General features: G+C 40.8%; 1 protein-coding gene across 3 annotated transcripts in view; it reads left to right on the top strand.

Annotated features, from left to right (window-relative positions):
- LOC127451828 (SRC kinase signaling inhibitor 1-like) overlaps nt 1-10,551 on the top strand; it is a 212,628-nt gene extending 202,077 nt beyond the window's left edge. Inside the window, exons 18-20 of one of the 3 annotated variants that reach the window (XM_051716794.1) lie at nt 2,761-3,555; nt 5,485-5,598; nt 7,501-8,179. In XM_051716794.1, coding sequence (XP_051572754.1) covers nt 2,761-3,555; nt 5,485-5,598; nt 7,501-7,650 — 1,059 coding nt within the window. In that variant the 3' untranslated portion in view covers nt 7,651-8,179. Of the gene's footprint in view, nt 1-2,760; nt 3,556-5,484; nt 5,599-7,500; nt 8,180-10,322 lie in introns of those variants that run through there. The other 2 variants (XM_051716796.1, XM_051716795.1) reach the window with 2 other exon arrangements.
- The last annotated feature ends 5,981 nt before the right edge of the window (nt 10,552-16,532 follow it).

Genomic DNA, 16,532 nt, shown 5'->3' with positions numbered 1-16,532 from the left:
GCCAGGTGGCGGCGCTCTGCGGGCATAGGTGCACCGCAAGCGCCTTATCCACCGGGGGAATCGCCATCGAGTGTAGTGAGGGCGGGAACTGAGGAATCCGGACCGGGCAGTAAAAGGTGCCCCCCACGATTTCGTCAGCTCCTCGTGCACTTCCAGGAAGAAAGGCACTGGAGCGGGGCATGGCTGCTTTGAGCGGCGCCACGAGCCCAGGAACCAATCATCGAGCCGCAAGGGTTCAGGGGAGAGCAGAGTTTTCCACTCTAGCTCGACGCTCGCGGCCACCCGGGAAAGCATGTCCATCATCTCTGCATCAGTCTGTGACTGGGCAATCGTCCCCGAAGGGGGGAGCTCAGCTGAGGCTTCTGCATCCGACTGGTCAAGCCTGCTCTCCAATGCTGCGCTCCAGAGCTCATCATCTTCGCGGGCTCCGAACAAGAGGCCAGACTCGCCATGAGACGAGCCGGCTGACCCATCCGGAAGCCCGATCGAGGCAGACGAGCGTGCTGGGGAATGGGAGGTCCACGGGGGGAAACCCAGCAGAGGCGATCCCATTGGGGTCCCCAAATCGCCCTCAGTGCTAGCCGCGCTGGCCTCAAACCCATAGGTAGAAGGACCGAGGCGGGGAGCCGTGGCAAGCAAGCCGCGACCGCAACGTTGCCATGGTCATGTTCTCGCAGTGAGAACATGAACCATCCACGAACGCTGCCTCCGTGTGGGTCGTGGCCAGACACGAAAGACAGTGATCATGACCATCCGAAGTTGAGAGATAATCCCGCAACCAGGAATAACACACAATCGGAAAGGCATCTTTAAAAAGACGCGTCTTTAAAAAGACGTTCCGTGTGTGCCGCTCTTTTAGAGAAATATACTCTTTTAGAGAAATAAACTCTTTCAGAAAATATACTCTCTTTTTCTGCCGAAGCGCCCGGGAGTGTTCTCTGCAGTGCACCAGTGCAGAGGAGGGAGAAGCCGCTGAAATGCACCATCAGATCCAGTGAATGAACAGTAGGAATTCAGCTCAGTGAGCATGACCGTTCGGTTCCGAAGAGAAAATCTGAATGAGTGGTTGCATACCAGCTCCTTTTATATCCGTATGTCCGGGGGAGTGGCATGCAAATACCACTCGCCAATTTTCATTGGCCTTTTATCAAAGACCAGAGGTGTCTCGGGCTCCCAAGTGTGACCCCTAGTGTCACTACATCGACACAATGTCGAGTGAGTGACAGATAGGGAATGGAACTTATTCACAGTAGCGGCATCTTTAATTTTTGATGGGAATGACAACGAGGCTGTGAGGGATAGACTTACAGTCTTTTCAATGTGTTGCAATGTTGTTTAAAGTGTTTTGGATCGTTCTGCTGATGAAACATTGAAAAAAAACATCTTTGCAAGAAATTTCAGTAGACAAAAAACTCTAGAAAACATGAGTTGTGGAAAAGTAATGCCTGCCATTGAAGAGACTGCAAGTCTATCCCTCAAGATGGCCTAAAAATCTATGCATGGTGAATGTGGCAACTACCAAAAATTCCGTCAAGATAGCACTTTGCAAATGTGAGTTAAATACTTTACCATCAGCCCACACTGAGAATTTGTACATTATTTGAGAAAGAAATGTTGGAAAGAGGTTGGCTAATGTAAAAATGCTAGCGGCAACACAACATGTGCACTTGAAATGTAACTTTTTTCACCTAAAAATGGCAAATTAATGAATAGCATTTGTAAATGATGATGAGACATGTCCCTTGCCACCTGGTTGTTGTGATTGCTACACCTCTGGGTTCAAGTAATATTATCTGACAGTTATAGAGATAGGGCTTGTAAATCAATAAGACTTTGAACTTTTTTATTAAATGCATTATGAGATTTACAGTGTTGGATGTGTAGTGCGTGTTTTAAATGCTTTGAGTCTTAGATTCAGGTTCTCTAGTGTCATGAGGAGTACTGAGTTTGACTGAACTAAAATTGTGCACCCAATTTTTTTTTTTTATTCTCATCAACCTCCCTGACGGCTCAGCTTTTTGAGCGATATCTGACTCCCACCCTCCCCGTGCCCTCTCCCAGGAAATACCCTCCACCCTCTAGTTTACAACTGTTGCCCTATGTGCCCTCGACAAGACAGGTAACAGCTCGTACTGCAAGCTAGTGTGGACTGCTGCTCTCTGCACACTCATGCATGAACACACATGTGCTTCACTTGTTTGCCCCAAATTCTCAGAGGGACTTTCAGAAACTTAAGACTTGCACATATATAGGAAAAACCCTCACTGCACTCAACTTTAAGATATTAAAAGTGTGTTTTGATGCTCATAGTCACAACAAAACAAAGATATTCCCATATCACCAGTGAGCACAATCACAACCTGTCACAACACACAATGTGTGTGAGTTTGTAAGTGGGTTGAGTGTTTTGAAATCCCCCATTTTCCTCTACTCGACTTTGAAGAGGTTTGATATGTCATCCCACTTCTGGATGTGGTAAGACTTGCCCAGATTTCATCTGAATAATGCAGGTTTTTTTATATGTGTATGAGACATATCTCTGTGACCTGTAAGTGTGAACATAAGTGTGCATATTTGTGTGTGTGTGTGTGTGTGTGTGTGTTTTCTGTTTGGTTTTCTTGAACAGTCCAACGATTTTGCAGAGGAATCTTCGCTTAGCTCATTTTAGACACTGTAACAATAACAGTAGAAAACATTGGAAAGCTGAATTATTGGGAATCTTTATGAATTATACATCAAATTACTGCTTTTATATTCCAGACGCAGCATGGAATGTCCCCCACTTTGGTCCCCCAGATAATCTTGACTGAATGTAACTCACTCCCCACATCCCCTTCAGAGGACTCGGTTAAGGCCAGTCCATCTGCAGCACCACATGTTACTGACAGTGCACAGACAATACAAGACAATGTAACTGGAAATGACATCAGAGTAAGTTACTTTAGCCACATTGTCAGGACTCCCAGTCTGTCACTATGGAAACAAGACTTGGATGCGGCCCAGAGGGAGCCACAGACAAGGCAGACTCCTGTTCAGGATGTGGCCCAGTCCTGGCCACACTTAACAAGGGAGAGAGCAATTAAACAGCCTCTGAGGAGGGAGCCAAGGCTCCAGGATTCTCTTGAGGCAGAGAGAGAGCTGAAAGACGAGACATCAAGAGATCAGAGGCCAGGGACTCTCCGCCAAAAGGCGGAAACTACATCGTCAGTCTTGCAGGAAAACGGCCCCTCTGAGACATCTCATGTGGGTTTGATCCGAACTCAGGGTGTTGGAGGGGAAAAGGAAGACATCTGCCACAGCACCTACCGTCGGCTGGACAGTCTGGAGGAAACCATTCATGAGCTGGAGCTTAGCTTGATGGAGTTCAGCACAGACCCTCACACAGGGAACATCTGCCCCATTGCTGCCCAGCCACAGAGCTCTTCCACCATCAGCAGCTCCCTAAAGATATCCAGCAGCACTCGACATACAGCACAAAGCCCTGAAGATGGAGGCGAAGTAAACAGACCCCCTGTCCCACCTAAACCTACTTACATCAGTACATCAACAGCCAAGGTTCAACCTCGCCTTCAATGTCTTCTTCAACCTTCAGCCTTTCTGTTGTTTCCATGTTAAACGAATAGTTCCCAAAAATTAAAATTCTGTCATTATTTACTCATGTCATTCAAAACCCATGTGACTTTCTTCCATGGAACCCAAAAGCATATATTTGAAGTAATTTAGCGATCACTGATTTCCATATAATGGCAGTTGATAGTGCCTCACTTTAAAGCTTAACAAAGTACCCAAAAGGGGCATAAAAGTAGTCCATGCCACTCATGTGTTTCAAGTCTTCTGAATGTGTATGATCACTTTGTATGATAAAAAGACCAAAATTTAAGCCATTATTCACTATCAAGCCAAATAAATCAAATCCTTTATCAACTCATGTATACAGAGCCCATTTCAAATGTGGTGACATGTCAATAACATCAAACCTCGTTGGTCTCGTGAACTAGTATTATGTCACATATTTAATGTGGGCTCTGTATACATAAGTTGGTCAATGATTTGATTTGATTGGATAGTGAATGACGACTTAATGTTTCCCATTTACCATTTTTTGTGACACTTTTGTTTGCTTTAAAGTGAGTCACTATCATCTGCTATTGTATGGAAATAAGTGATCATGACATTTAAAAAAAAAAATCCTCTTTTTGTGTTCTGTTGAAGTAAAGTTTAACATAACTTTCATTTTGGGTGAACCATTCCGTTAGCTTCTTCTCAGCTATATTTGTTATCTCTGTGCTCTGGTGGAAAGTCTTTAGTTTCTTTGCCTTTGTGCCTCAACTATACCAGTTTTGCATAGATTTAGCTGATGCTTCGATAAATTGTTTGCCTCCAGTCTCTAATGTTTGTACTGTGTAGAAAATACCTATTACTGTGTTTTTCGACAATACATTTTCTTGTTTTATGTGTCTTCTTCACTAGACTCTTTCTCTCTTAAAATGACTGCAATTTCATTACTTTCTCCTGTCTTATTTTCTTGAGCACATTTGACATTAAAATTATTTTATGTGTTTTCCTCGCATAATAAAAATATAGAGAAAAGGGAAGTTCTTTGTCTTAGTACAACCAAACTACACAAATGTGATATTGTAGAATAATGTATGCAGATTTCTTCACTTGAATTTGCCTCATAGCCTCATTTGTCTTTGGAGAGTAGTTGTCAGGGTAAAACAGACTCTGTGTGAGCATGCTATGAAGCAGCAATCTACCAGACGTCATGTGTATTACTCAGCTCCTCTGAGAACAGGGCAGATCTTCGTGAGTGACAGCAGGGAAGGATTTGGACGATGTCACTTGTGTTTTCCACTGTGTCGAGCTGCTTTCAGCCCACACATTTGCATACAAGCCAACATTGCATCATTCCTCCTAGCTATGGTATTGTTCTCATCGTGTTCATGCCCTCACTCTTGGTTGCTATTGCTCGCTACTTTCATCGGACAGATGGAGCCTGGCAACCCAAGTCCATCTGATTGCAGGCATTAGATCCTCGTACAGAGATCCATGTTTTTAGTGAAACTCTCATTTACATAAAATGCAGCTAATGGACCTCCTTAAAGCTTTAAAAGGGCATTTGGCTGGATGTGACTTTGGTCTTGTGCTTGTTCTTGTGTAGGTAATATGTGCAAAGGGAGGAAGAGAGAAAGAGTTAATTAGCAAGTTTTTTGCAGAGAGATTTTGTCAAATTTGATTTATAGTTTCTGATTTTAATACAAGGAATAGCAGGTAATACGTATCTGTGTGTCTGAGAAAGAAAGAGATAATTGCTCTGAAATGCTTGCACGTGTCCTAATAAAAACACATCACTATTAGCCTGTCTGCCTGCATCCTGTTTTCCTACGGCACTTCCTCTGACTTCACTAGCAAATGAAATCTGGATGGAAATATTACAAAACATGCACAGAACATCTGTTTCTCCTTCTCTCTACTCTATCGCAGACTGGTGATGGTAAGGCACTCACTCGTCTAAAACACCTGCAGCAAAGTGGATCAGAAAAGAGCAAAACAAGCAAACAGAGAGATGACTTCCTTAAGAACCAGGGTCAACAGCAGGTATGAGTATCTATCTATCTATCTATCTATCTGTCTGTCTGTCTGTCTGTCTGTCTGTCTGTTCATTGGTCTATTATTACTCTTGGTTTACTAGTCTTAGTCCTGTCTTTGTCTAGTTTAGAGTAGACTCTGTATTAGATTCAGTGATCTTGGTCTAAGTGAAGCCACAGTCTGTTCATAGTCTAAGTCTAGTCTCAGTCTAAGTATTTTTATCGTAGTCTAGTCTTAGTGTTGTCTTAGTCTTGGTCTAGTCTTAGTCTCGGTTGTTGTCATGGTCTAGTCTTAGTCCTGTCTTGGTCATGGTCTAGTTTTATCCTTCATCTTGGACTTGGTCTATTATTAGTCTGGTCTTAGTTGTGGTCTATTCCCGGTCCAGTCTCACTCTTGGTCTAGCCTTTGTCTTGGTCTTAGTGAAGTCATAGTCTAAGTCTAGTCTCAGTGTTGTCTTAGTCTTGGTCTATCCTTAGTCATGTGTTACTCTTGGTCTAGTCTTAGTCTCGGTTGTCATCATGGTCTAGTCTTAGTCCTGTCTTTGTATAGTTTTGGTCTCTGTCTTGGTCACTTGTTTAATCCTTCATCTTGGACTCTGGTCTTAGTTGTGGTCTATTCCCGGTCTAGTCTTAGTCTTATTTTAACCCAGTGTAATTTAAGTCTAGTCTTTGTGTCTTGGTCTATCCATAGTATAGTGTTAAAATGGTTTGGAATGATCAAAGATCATTACCTGTAAACAGATAACAAAATGAAACAGATTCAAAATTCTGTCTGAGGGCAATTTAAAAACATCCCACAGCTCAGACTACTGCAAAGTATACTTTCACATGAGAAGTGTTTGTGTATGTCAGTCAAAAGTGAAGTGACGCCGGGAGAGAACTTTCTAGCAGTGATGGAAGTGGTGCTTTGAAAAAGCTGAATTGGTGCGCCAATTGCAGAACATTTGGGATTCTACACTTTAAACTCCCTTAAAGAAAAAAGAAACCAGAGACGTAAGAGTCTCAGGAGAAGGTGGAGAGAAGAAGTGTAAAGACAAGGACTGGGAAAATGTGAGCTCTAAACCATAACTAAAGTAAAAGAGAAAGGTGGAGAAAACAGAAAGGTTTAAAAGATTGATTAGAGAGAGAAAAAGCTGAGTACACACGGACAGCTGAGGACCTCAGTGCTGAAAGTTAAGTGATGATAGATATGCTGATGCTCTGTAAATCTCTTCACTCTGTATTGAATAAATCTGGCACCTGTTCAACAGGCTATGAATATTAGAAAAGAATGTATTTTATGGAGAAGGAAAAGTGAGGCTGATGTTGGCAAGAGAGAGTGATCAGAGGGTTCATTGCAGGTATAATTACAGGAGAGCATATCTGCTGTTATTGGCACTCCTGCTAAGCTGGATATAATCAGGGCTTAGTCTTGTCAGTGCAAACCCTAATTATTCCCTTTGAAGTGGACAGCACATGCCTACATTTTCTCTTAACCCTCATAGCAGCAAATGGATACAAACACACATTTATGACCACAATGGATGGAAGGATGAAGGCAGGAGATAAACACAGGATCATCTATCTGTCTGGTCTTGTTCTGGTGTTAGTCTTGGGCTGTGTTTGGAATGGAATACTACTATACTACTCTTACTATTTCTGCCATAGACAGACATAGCAGAAGTAGTAAGAGTAGTATGGGTAGTATGCCATTCCGAACTCAGGCCATGGTCTTTCCTTCATCTTAGTCTTGGTCATGCTTTTGGTCTTATTCTGTTTTCATCTTAGCCTTAGTCTATACTTAGTCCTAATTTAGTCACTTATCTTTTCACTCAGTCTCATTTTATTTATGATTTATTCTGCTTGCTGTGCTTTTCACTGTCCCTATTGGTCTCATCCATTTGATTTTGTTTTCTCCTCTATCTTTCAATAGAGTGCTCTCCCTGGCTGCCCACGTACCTGTAGATGGAAAATAAATCAACACATCATTTCTTTACAAAGACTTTACACACTCCTTCTTGGTTTTACTCTCTTCATTTCTCTGCATGCTCCCTCTCGCCCTATCTTTACGTGCATTTATTAGTTCATCAGAATGAATGAATGAATTGAATCTGAACTGGGTACAAATTAATTGTGAATACTTGATGATCTGAATTAGATTCAGAGAGGGCCATAAGTTTAATTGTGTGCTGCATTAATTGACCCTTTGCTAAGTTCCACCCCCCTTGGTTACATTTGCTCACTCTGACAAGCTTTGCAGAACTTCCAGTAGGAATGAATGGGAGATTGCAGTGAACAGCGTGGTTTTTGGCCAAATATTCTCATAAACGGAATGGATAATATTCTTACATGAGATGGAATGAAGAGTGACATTTTAAAGCATATTTATCTGATGTTTATTGTGAAAGAAATTGTTAAATTACACAGTAATTAGATTGAAAACCAAGGAGACTGTGAATCAGAATTGAAGCAAAGATCATCACTGTCACTTGAAAAGAGAAAAGCATCTTTTGATGGAGATTACACACCATTATAACATTAGTGTAAGTGAACAGAACTGCTTACAATGTCTCATAACACACTCACTAGAATGCTGTGAACTCTTTATTTTCTATTTCCCTTACTAAGACATGAATCAATAAAAAAATGAATTAACGTTAAGGTGTTACATTTAATTTACCTTGGAGCACATGTAGGTGTCCTTGCTGATGTTATACATGTTCATTTGGGAATGAGGGCTGGCACAGTATAATCCATAGCATGCTCTTCTCTAGATTATTTAAAGATTTTTAAAAAAGAAAAAAGAAAGAAAAAAACATGCATGTCACCTGGAGGTCACCTCGTGTCACTATTATAAGTGACCCAACAATGTTTTTTACATTTCTATCAAATTCGGCTTAAAACTATTCAAACCCACATTACTTCCGTAGACTCTCGTTGGAAAAAAGCAAACACTTGTCTGGGAAATGGTGGATGGCAACATTTGCTAAAATAGGATTGGTCAGAAATGCTTTTAGGGCGGGGCTAATGGCGAAGGGTCGATTCATTCAATACTCTCTGTGGGTTTGTGGCATCTGTTGAAATGGGCAACTTTCTAAAGGGAAAATGAGGAATTACAAAATGTATGTGAGCTGGCCAAGTGTGAAAAGGATTCCTTATGACTGTGCAAAGGCAGTAGCTATTTTAGTTTTCAACTGTGGTCATCTTCTCCAGAGGCTTTTTGACAAGGCTGGGTGAAAAGGCCATAGGCCAACAGGTTTGGAAAAGGGTAAGTGAAATGAAAAAGAGGGAGAAGGTTAAAGGATAGAGAGATACAAGCAAGAGAGATGGAGAGTCTTTTCTGCTCTATCAGGATGAAATAATTGGCACTTCATGTGGGCCCTGGCTCTGTGGGCTCTCTCTTTACACTGTCTCTCTATGTTCACTCTTTCTTTCTGTGCTGTCAATATAACTCTCCTGAAACTGATTAGAGAGTGAGTTGATCTCTGAGGATCACTGGTTTGAACTGTCCTTCTCATGTCCTGTCCTACAGAAAGACTGAAATATTGTTTGTGTGTGACTGAGGGTAATAGAGATGTGTTTATGCTTAAACTAACCTCGCCAAGCTCTTGGTGAATGGTCAGTTGCTGGTGCCACAGTCTTATTGTACACGGTATAGCATTGCAAGTGTTAAAAATGTAATGTATGTCTCTAATGTAAGGTGGATTTGTGTGAAATATGTTGTAAAATCCACACATATGCTCTGTTCCAAAACCTAGTGAGCTGGCGACGGAGGCAGCATATTAAAGCTTCATATGTACACTCATATGTAAGCCATCATTGCTTGTACCTTTTATGGAGAAGGCAATCCCAGAATGCATTCTGATGTGAAAAAAATAAATCCCTAGATTTGACAGTGAGAGACTTAATGAAAAGAATCGCTAAAAATTGTTCAGTAAAATGACTATTTTACTCAATATTTGTGTGCTGTGTAGCTTATGCTTATTAAAGTAATGCACTGTTTGCTTAGCAACATGCTAACATCAAATATGCTAAATCTGTTTAGCATTAGATTTAGCAACGTGCTAAATCTATTGAAATCAATTGTGGCGTGTGGATTTGTTGCCTAAGGAAAGTTTCCCAGATCAGTTACTTATAAAGTTCCATGATGGTTATGAAATTGCCCGATCAGACGGAACACATTCTTGCACTACACAAAATAGCTAGATGCAGCACAACAAATATAACAGAATGCAGGTGTCTTGAGACACGCTTTTAAAAATCGCAATTCTTTTCAACCTGACATTGCATCTAAAAAAAATGTGGCACTTCTGCGCAAGACGCTGAAAGAACGAGACATGGTGCAACAGTGAAAGACATCCGTCTAGTCCATGTTTGTATAGAAAAACAATGGGAAAGCAGCACAGACAGATGCAATTATGCATTCACTGTGAACAGCCCCTTAGAAGGCAGCTGATCATGTAGGCAGTAGACAGCAAGGCAACTCACAAGGTTTTGGAACACAGCTATAGATTTCTGTACAAGGCTATCATTCATCATGCATGAATGATCCTAACCTGAATAACGTTGTCCTGTGTTTGTCTCCTGTCTTCATCTTTCCATCCCTTCCTCCCCCTCCTCCCCTTCCTCTTGCATTTCCTCTTCCACTTCTTCACCGTTACCTGCCTGCGTATAACCTGCCATCGTTCGTCGGCCCGATGCGCTCACCTGTTTGACCCACTGCGTCTCCATGGCAACCATTCCCGTCCGACCCAGTAAGCAGCAGACACGAACCAACCTGACCTGACCAAGTTTTGTACACCTCCACCATCTTCACCACGTCTTCATTAGCATCTCCTGACTCAAACCCACAATCCTTTACCTGGTTCTCCTTGTCCCCCTACTATGGTCCTATATACATTTAGGGAATTAAACATACTACAATATCTTCCAGTTACCAGTATTCACTGGAGCCTCATTCATTCCTTAGGTCTGTGTTTTTGAAAGAAAGTATGAGAAGACAAACTATAGACAACAAAGCCAAACCAAACCTTAAACACCTCCATAAACTTCAATGTCTTTATTCTTTTTCTTCTCTGCCCACTCATTTTCTTTCTTCCTCGACTTTGTCCTCACCATCTGGCCTACAGGCTCTGAGTCTGAACATCAGCAGAGCCAGAGCAACTGAGTCACTCCTCGCAAGCACCAGAGCCGCCAGCTTCTCCGGGCAACTGCCTTCAAGGCTGCACAAGTACCCCCAGGAGGGGGCCCTGTCCTCCCTGATGGCCTCCTCCAGCCAGGCCAAAGCACTGCTCGCTAGCCTCTCTGCATCCAGCCTCTCATCCGAGGCCCTGCTCCTCTCCTCCACCTTCAGACACCATCGTTTACGACGAGAACAGAGCATCCATTCCACCACCCTTCATCTTCACATCTCCAATGGCCACTCCCCTCCATCCCCTACCTCACCCACTTCCTCTTCCTCTCCTTCCTCCCCCTCTGCATTCACCTCCCTCAGTCTGTCTTCACAATCCCTAAAACCCTCCACTATTCACAGCCTAGAGTTTGAAAAGGAGTGGAACAAGACTGAACCCAAGCCAGTGAACCCCAACAACAGTGAGTAAGGAGAGGAAAGAGGACATGGTTGAAAATGCTACGTATTTGAAGGAGGCAAGGAGCACAAGTACAAAGAGGAAGACTTCAAGGGAGAAGAAAATAGGAGAATATTAAAATTTTATTTAATTACTTGGCATAAAAGATACAATTTTAGATTTGGTTTTTGTAGCATTTTTTTTCCCCGACCTTTCCTTGGCCATTCTTTCCAAGACGCTATATGGATTACTGTGACATTCCGCACGGAGGCGGCAAACAGTTTTATTTATCATTCTGCATCCCAGGTTCAATTTTCTCTCATTTATGAGCAGATCTAAACTCTTAACCTTACCTACCCTGCAGTTCTGCCAGTTCCAGAAAGCCAACAGATGGGCTTGGACACTCACCACCAGCCTGTTCCAGCTCCACCACACAGCCAGCATCACACCACCCACGGGAGGCCTGGGGAAGGACTCTTTTCCCAAACCCTCATTTGTTTGCCAAATCTCACATGTTGGAGACCTAGCTGAGTCCAGTAGATGTCCATCAAGTGTAAAATCAAGACTGTAAGACTTTATAAAACCAAGTAGAGTTGCAATAATCGAGTGAGAACTGTAGTAGTCTGTGTTTGTTCAGAGTTTTTATTGCTCATATATCTATATCAACAAATAGAATGTTTAAAAAAATACAGCAAAACCTTAACATGGAAAGCAGCCTCACTTGTTCTGATGTAGGTTTTCTGGCTAACAGTTGTACTGTTTAGGAACAGAACTTAAATTGGTGCTATGAGTATAGTAAAAAAAAGTTTTAACAGCAAAATCGCATGTGGATACAGGTTATAAAAGGGGTCGGCAACCTATGGCACGCATACCAGCATTGGCATGCAAGGGGTAATCACTGGCACACCAGCAACGGCAAGAGAGGAGTAGACTATTATATTTATAAAAATTACGCTCCTGCATTCCAGTCTACATCTTGGTGTAATCCTTCCTCATGATCACGCAGCGTGTTTTCATGAGCTGAATGGGAGACTAAACAAAAAAAAATGTGACGAGACTGCAGTTTACCCAAAAGACTCCATTTGCCATTCGCACATCACGAGCTTACAGCGCTTCACGTTTGGTTAATCGTGTGAGTAAACGCTCCAGCTTTGCTTCAGTCAGGCTGCCTGGGATGACAGCCTTCATTCATACATTTCAGTTGTTTCTTTTTGCTTTCAGAACAACACGTGATGTAATAAGGAAAACACCACTATTAATCCTTGAGATTTCCAACCAAGCATACAGGTACACCCTCCTTAAACCTTGGTCACGCTCAAAATTACATTAAACGATTAAAAGAGATAACATAAATCCACATCGTGGGGTTAAAAAATCAGAGTCTATACAAAATATAAATTAAACCTGGAAATAAATTTTAGGATTTTGGAGGTGCGATTCACCAAAACGGGCTAAGTAGTTGATCGGCATGCACGCGCAGCATGTCTCGTCACACTTTAATACTGTTTAGCCTCCCATTCAGCTGACAAAAACACACTGTGTGGTCATGAGGAAGGATTCCATCAAGATGTAGTTTGGAATGCAGTTGCAAAAAACTTAAAATAGCCTGCTCCTCTCTCGCTGTTGCTTGCGTGCTATGCGTGATTTTGAAAAAGGAATGACATAACATACTAAATGTTTAAGATTCCAAACAATGTGATCAGTAATCAAATAAGCAAATTTGTGACATTAACTGTTAACTCATTTTGTACAAAAGGACAGGTTTTCTTTCATTAAAGCACTTTCACAAGATGCTCTGTGAAAATTCACATGCAGAATTATGATTATATCATAATCATTGGCTTCGGCACAGCCATTGACCAGGAAAAAAAAATGGCGCTCCATGTCAAAAAGGTTGCCGACCCCTGGGTTATACAGTCCCTTAATGCACATACACTCCCTAAGAATCCATTCTTGTTCTCATTAACTCTCAAATAGGTCTTTATAAAGCCATTTTAACATGTTTCCTGTAACTTAGCACAAGCTGTCATGGCAACAGAGGAATTGTAGGAAAGTGGAGGGCTGCTTACTTTTTAATCACCTGAACATATTATGGGTTGGCATTGAGGCTATTGTTGTTAAGTTCTTAAGAATCACAGTATTTCAAAAGGCTATTAGAAAATATTTAGGCTACTTTCTAGTTGCAGTTAGATAATTCAAGAAGGTTTTTGAGACTAAAGAGGAATCTAATACCCTGATAATGTGTTTGAAAGAAAAAGTACAATGATCTGACAATCATCAAAAGTTCGATACAAACTGTATTAAAACTTAGGGACTCCCAGATTGAGAAAATTAAGTCAGATTCTAAATGCACAAACAGATGGTTAGGTTCACCATGTAGGAGTTGTAAAGGTATGATGACTGAGGGGTAGTTCTTATGGACGTGATCCACCGAGTAGAAGACATCTGTGAAGTAGAACATTCCAACTCATCCTCTCAACTCATGAGCCAATCTATATTCCACATATAGTGCTATCAGAACCACAGATTCTCAAATTTAGATTAATTTCCAGTAAGCATCATAAGTGTAAAATGTGTTATTTTGAACTGCATAATTAGATACTAGTTTAAGCTTACCCAGAATGTGGATCCAAATCCTGCTGAATGTAGATCCAAATCCTGCTGAAAAGACCAGCTTAGACAAGCATTCATTTCCATGCTGGTTTGGTGCTGGTCTCACATAGCCATGCAGTTCAACAGTGAAAAATGCTAGTTAACCAATGGAGGCTTGATGGTTAAAGGGATAGTTCCCCTCTCATTATTTACTCACCCTCATGCCATCCCAGATGTGTATGTCTTTCTTCTGCCAAACAAAAATGATGATCCGTGAAAAATTAGTTCTATTTTGATTTGTTCTCACCCACACTTATCATATCTCTTCAGAAGACATGGATTAAACCACTGGAGATGAATGGATTATGTGTAGGCTGACTTTATCTGCTTTTTGGAGCTTCAAAGGCCTGATCACCATTCACTTGCATTGTATGGACCTAAAGAGTTGAGATATTCTTCTAAAAATCTTCATTTGTGTTCAGCAGAAGAAAGATAGTCATACACATCTTTGATGGCATGAGGGTGAGTAAATGATGGATACCAGCATCCAAACTGGTGACCAGCAATGCCAGTCTTTTCATCAGGAAAGATGAATATGTCAACAGTTACAAGTGTTTCACTGTTCTCCACACTACAAAGGCCAGATGCAGTAAGTATGCCAACACTGAAACTGGGAATAATACATTTTTGGTGTTTTTTGTAGTTCATGCAAATTTCATGCTCTGTTGTCTCTGAATCTGAGCATATAAGCCAAACCCATCTGTCACAGGACAAAATATAGTCTGAGAGACCTGATTTCTCAATTTAAAAAAAATAAAAATAATTGAAAAAAGTTATGTTTTTTTAGTTAAATTTGGCTTTGCACGGCAGCACATTTATGATACTGAGGAAAGCTATAGCGTACATACAGAATTTTGGCATTGAGGCTCAGTTTATCTCATCTTCTATACTCATTCCAGCCCCTATGACATTTACAAAGATCAATCAGGGGTATTCCTATGTTGTGAATCTGCAAATGTCGCAACCTGCAGATTTTCTTGTAAGCCCAGAGAATTTAAATGTGAAAAGGTGAGAGAGATGGAACAGAATAAGATGAATAGGGAGAGAGGGGAGATTTTTCCAGCTTTCTGACCAACAAATGGGTTAAATTGATTGCTCGTGGTGCAGGGTTTAAATAATGGGTTAAGCAATGCGTCAATGTCGCAAGTATATTGCCAGAGGAGAGATTAGTGGTGTAACTCTGTGTCTTGGGTTCAAATTGGACAGAAATTCATGTCAGGAATGCTCAATGATTCACATGGGAGGCACGGCAAAAGGTAGAAAGGTCAGCCTTTAGCTGGTACATGCATGGTATCCTCTTAATTTAAGACACCAAGTCTTGATGTCATGGCTTGACTACAGTGCTGTTTGAATGTGTTAATATATGAGTGATAGAGAAAAGCAGTGCTTTGATATGAAGCATCACTGTGTTCCTCATTTTAAATTCTGCCCACTCATTCATGGTTTATTTGTACTATTTGTACAAAAAAGTTGAGCAACTGAATGCAGTTTTTGATGTTCATGGTGTGGGGCTGCTTCACCATTGTAGTGTTTGTGGTGAATACAAAGCACCCATACGCTATTGCTAATTCCCTAAAATGCAAGGTCAAAATACATTTGAAAGTTCCCAGCCATCTTAACAGTATATTCACAGCATTATTGCTAAAGGCCTATTTAGGAACTCAAACCACTGTTAAAATACTAGCAAATGAGATATATTTAGCAATCCATGTAGCATAAATGATCAAACCATTACCATAATGGCTAAGGTTTATCAGAAAGCAGAATGGGTTTCATGCTCGGATGGAGATACTAAGAAACTACAGCACTTCCTGTCAGGGTACACTGCATCTTCTAAGTAAAGCACAGAAAATAAGAGCTAAGAAAAGATACTTTTAAAATCGCTGACCCCTCTGAAGCTGTATGGGTATGTAGGAAGTTGATGAAATTATTATTATTATTATTATTATTATTTTAAGTAACAAAACACTTGAATGGAAGATATCAGCTCAGACATGATATACAAATACATCTTTAAAGTTTATTTTTCACTTAACATGGTTGGTCAAAAATGTATAATGCAAATTTGCGTTTGAATATTTTGTTGTTGATTTTATATTAACTGAGACTTCTTTATACATATTTTTGTTTTTGTAATATATATAGCACACTAGAAAATTGTGTTTTGAATATATATGGGTTTTGTATATTGAGTTGAAAATCTGTACAGCCCAGTTCATATGTAATATATATAGCTGCATTTTAACCAAGGACAGATTAATAGTTTTGTTAATTATAATTTTTTATGGGTTGTTTTACTTATAAGTGCTTGATTACTCCAAATACTGTCTATCCAGCCAGACAGTCAAAATAATTCTGATATGTGTGGTAACTGTGTGAATTTTATGTGAAATCAGGTTACTGATCCAGTAATATTTCTGAAGCTCTTATCTGTATTGTGACTTGAGAATGTAACTTACTAGCTGCTCATTTGTTGTTTTGGGGAAAATGTATCTTGTGGATCTGATGGAGAAGTAAATGTTGGAACTTTGAAGGCATGTCCCTCATTTGCCTTCTAGTGGAAGCGAACAATACTGCAGCTACATTGCTAATTCTAAAGACACTACTGACAAACAGCTATTTTGAGTCAATTTACAAATGCCTTGGTCAATGAAATCGCTATTTCAATGTTTCTTTTACACTCAGACATGCTCATTTTGGGTTGCAGGTTTTTGGACCTCTATGTTTTTACCAAAAAGGCAGCAGT

The sequence above is a fragment of the Myxocyprinus asiaticus genome, chromosome 14, assembly GCF_019703515.2.
Source record: "Myxocyprinus asiaticus isolate MX2 ecotype Aquarium Trade chromosome 14, UBuf_Myxa_2, whole genome shotgun sequence".
Lineage (NCBI taxonomy): Eukaryota > Metazoa > Chordata > Actinopteri > Cypriniformes > Catostomidae > Myxocyprinus > Myxocyprinus asiaticus.
Note: the sequence above shows the minus strand (reverse complement) of the source record. Positions and strands in the feature narration are given on the sequence as shown.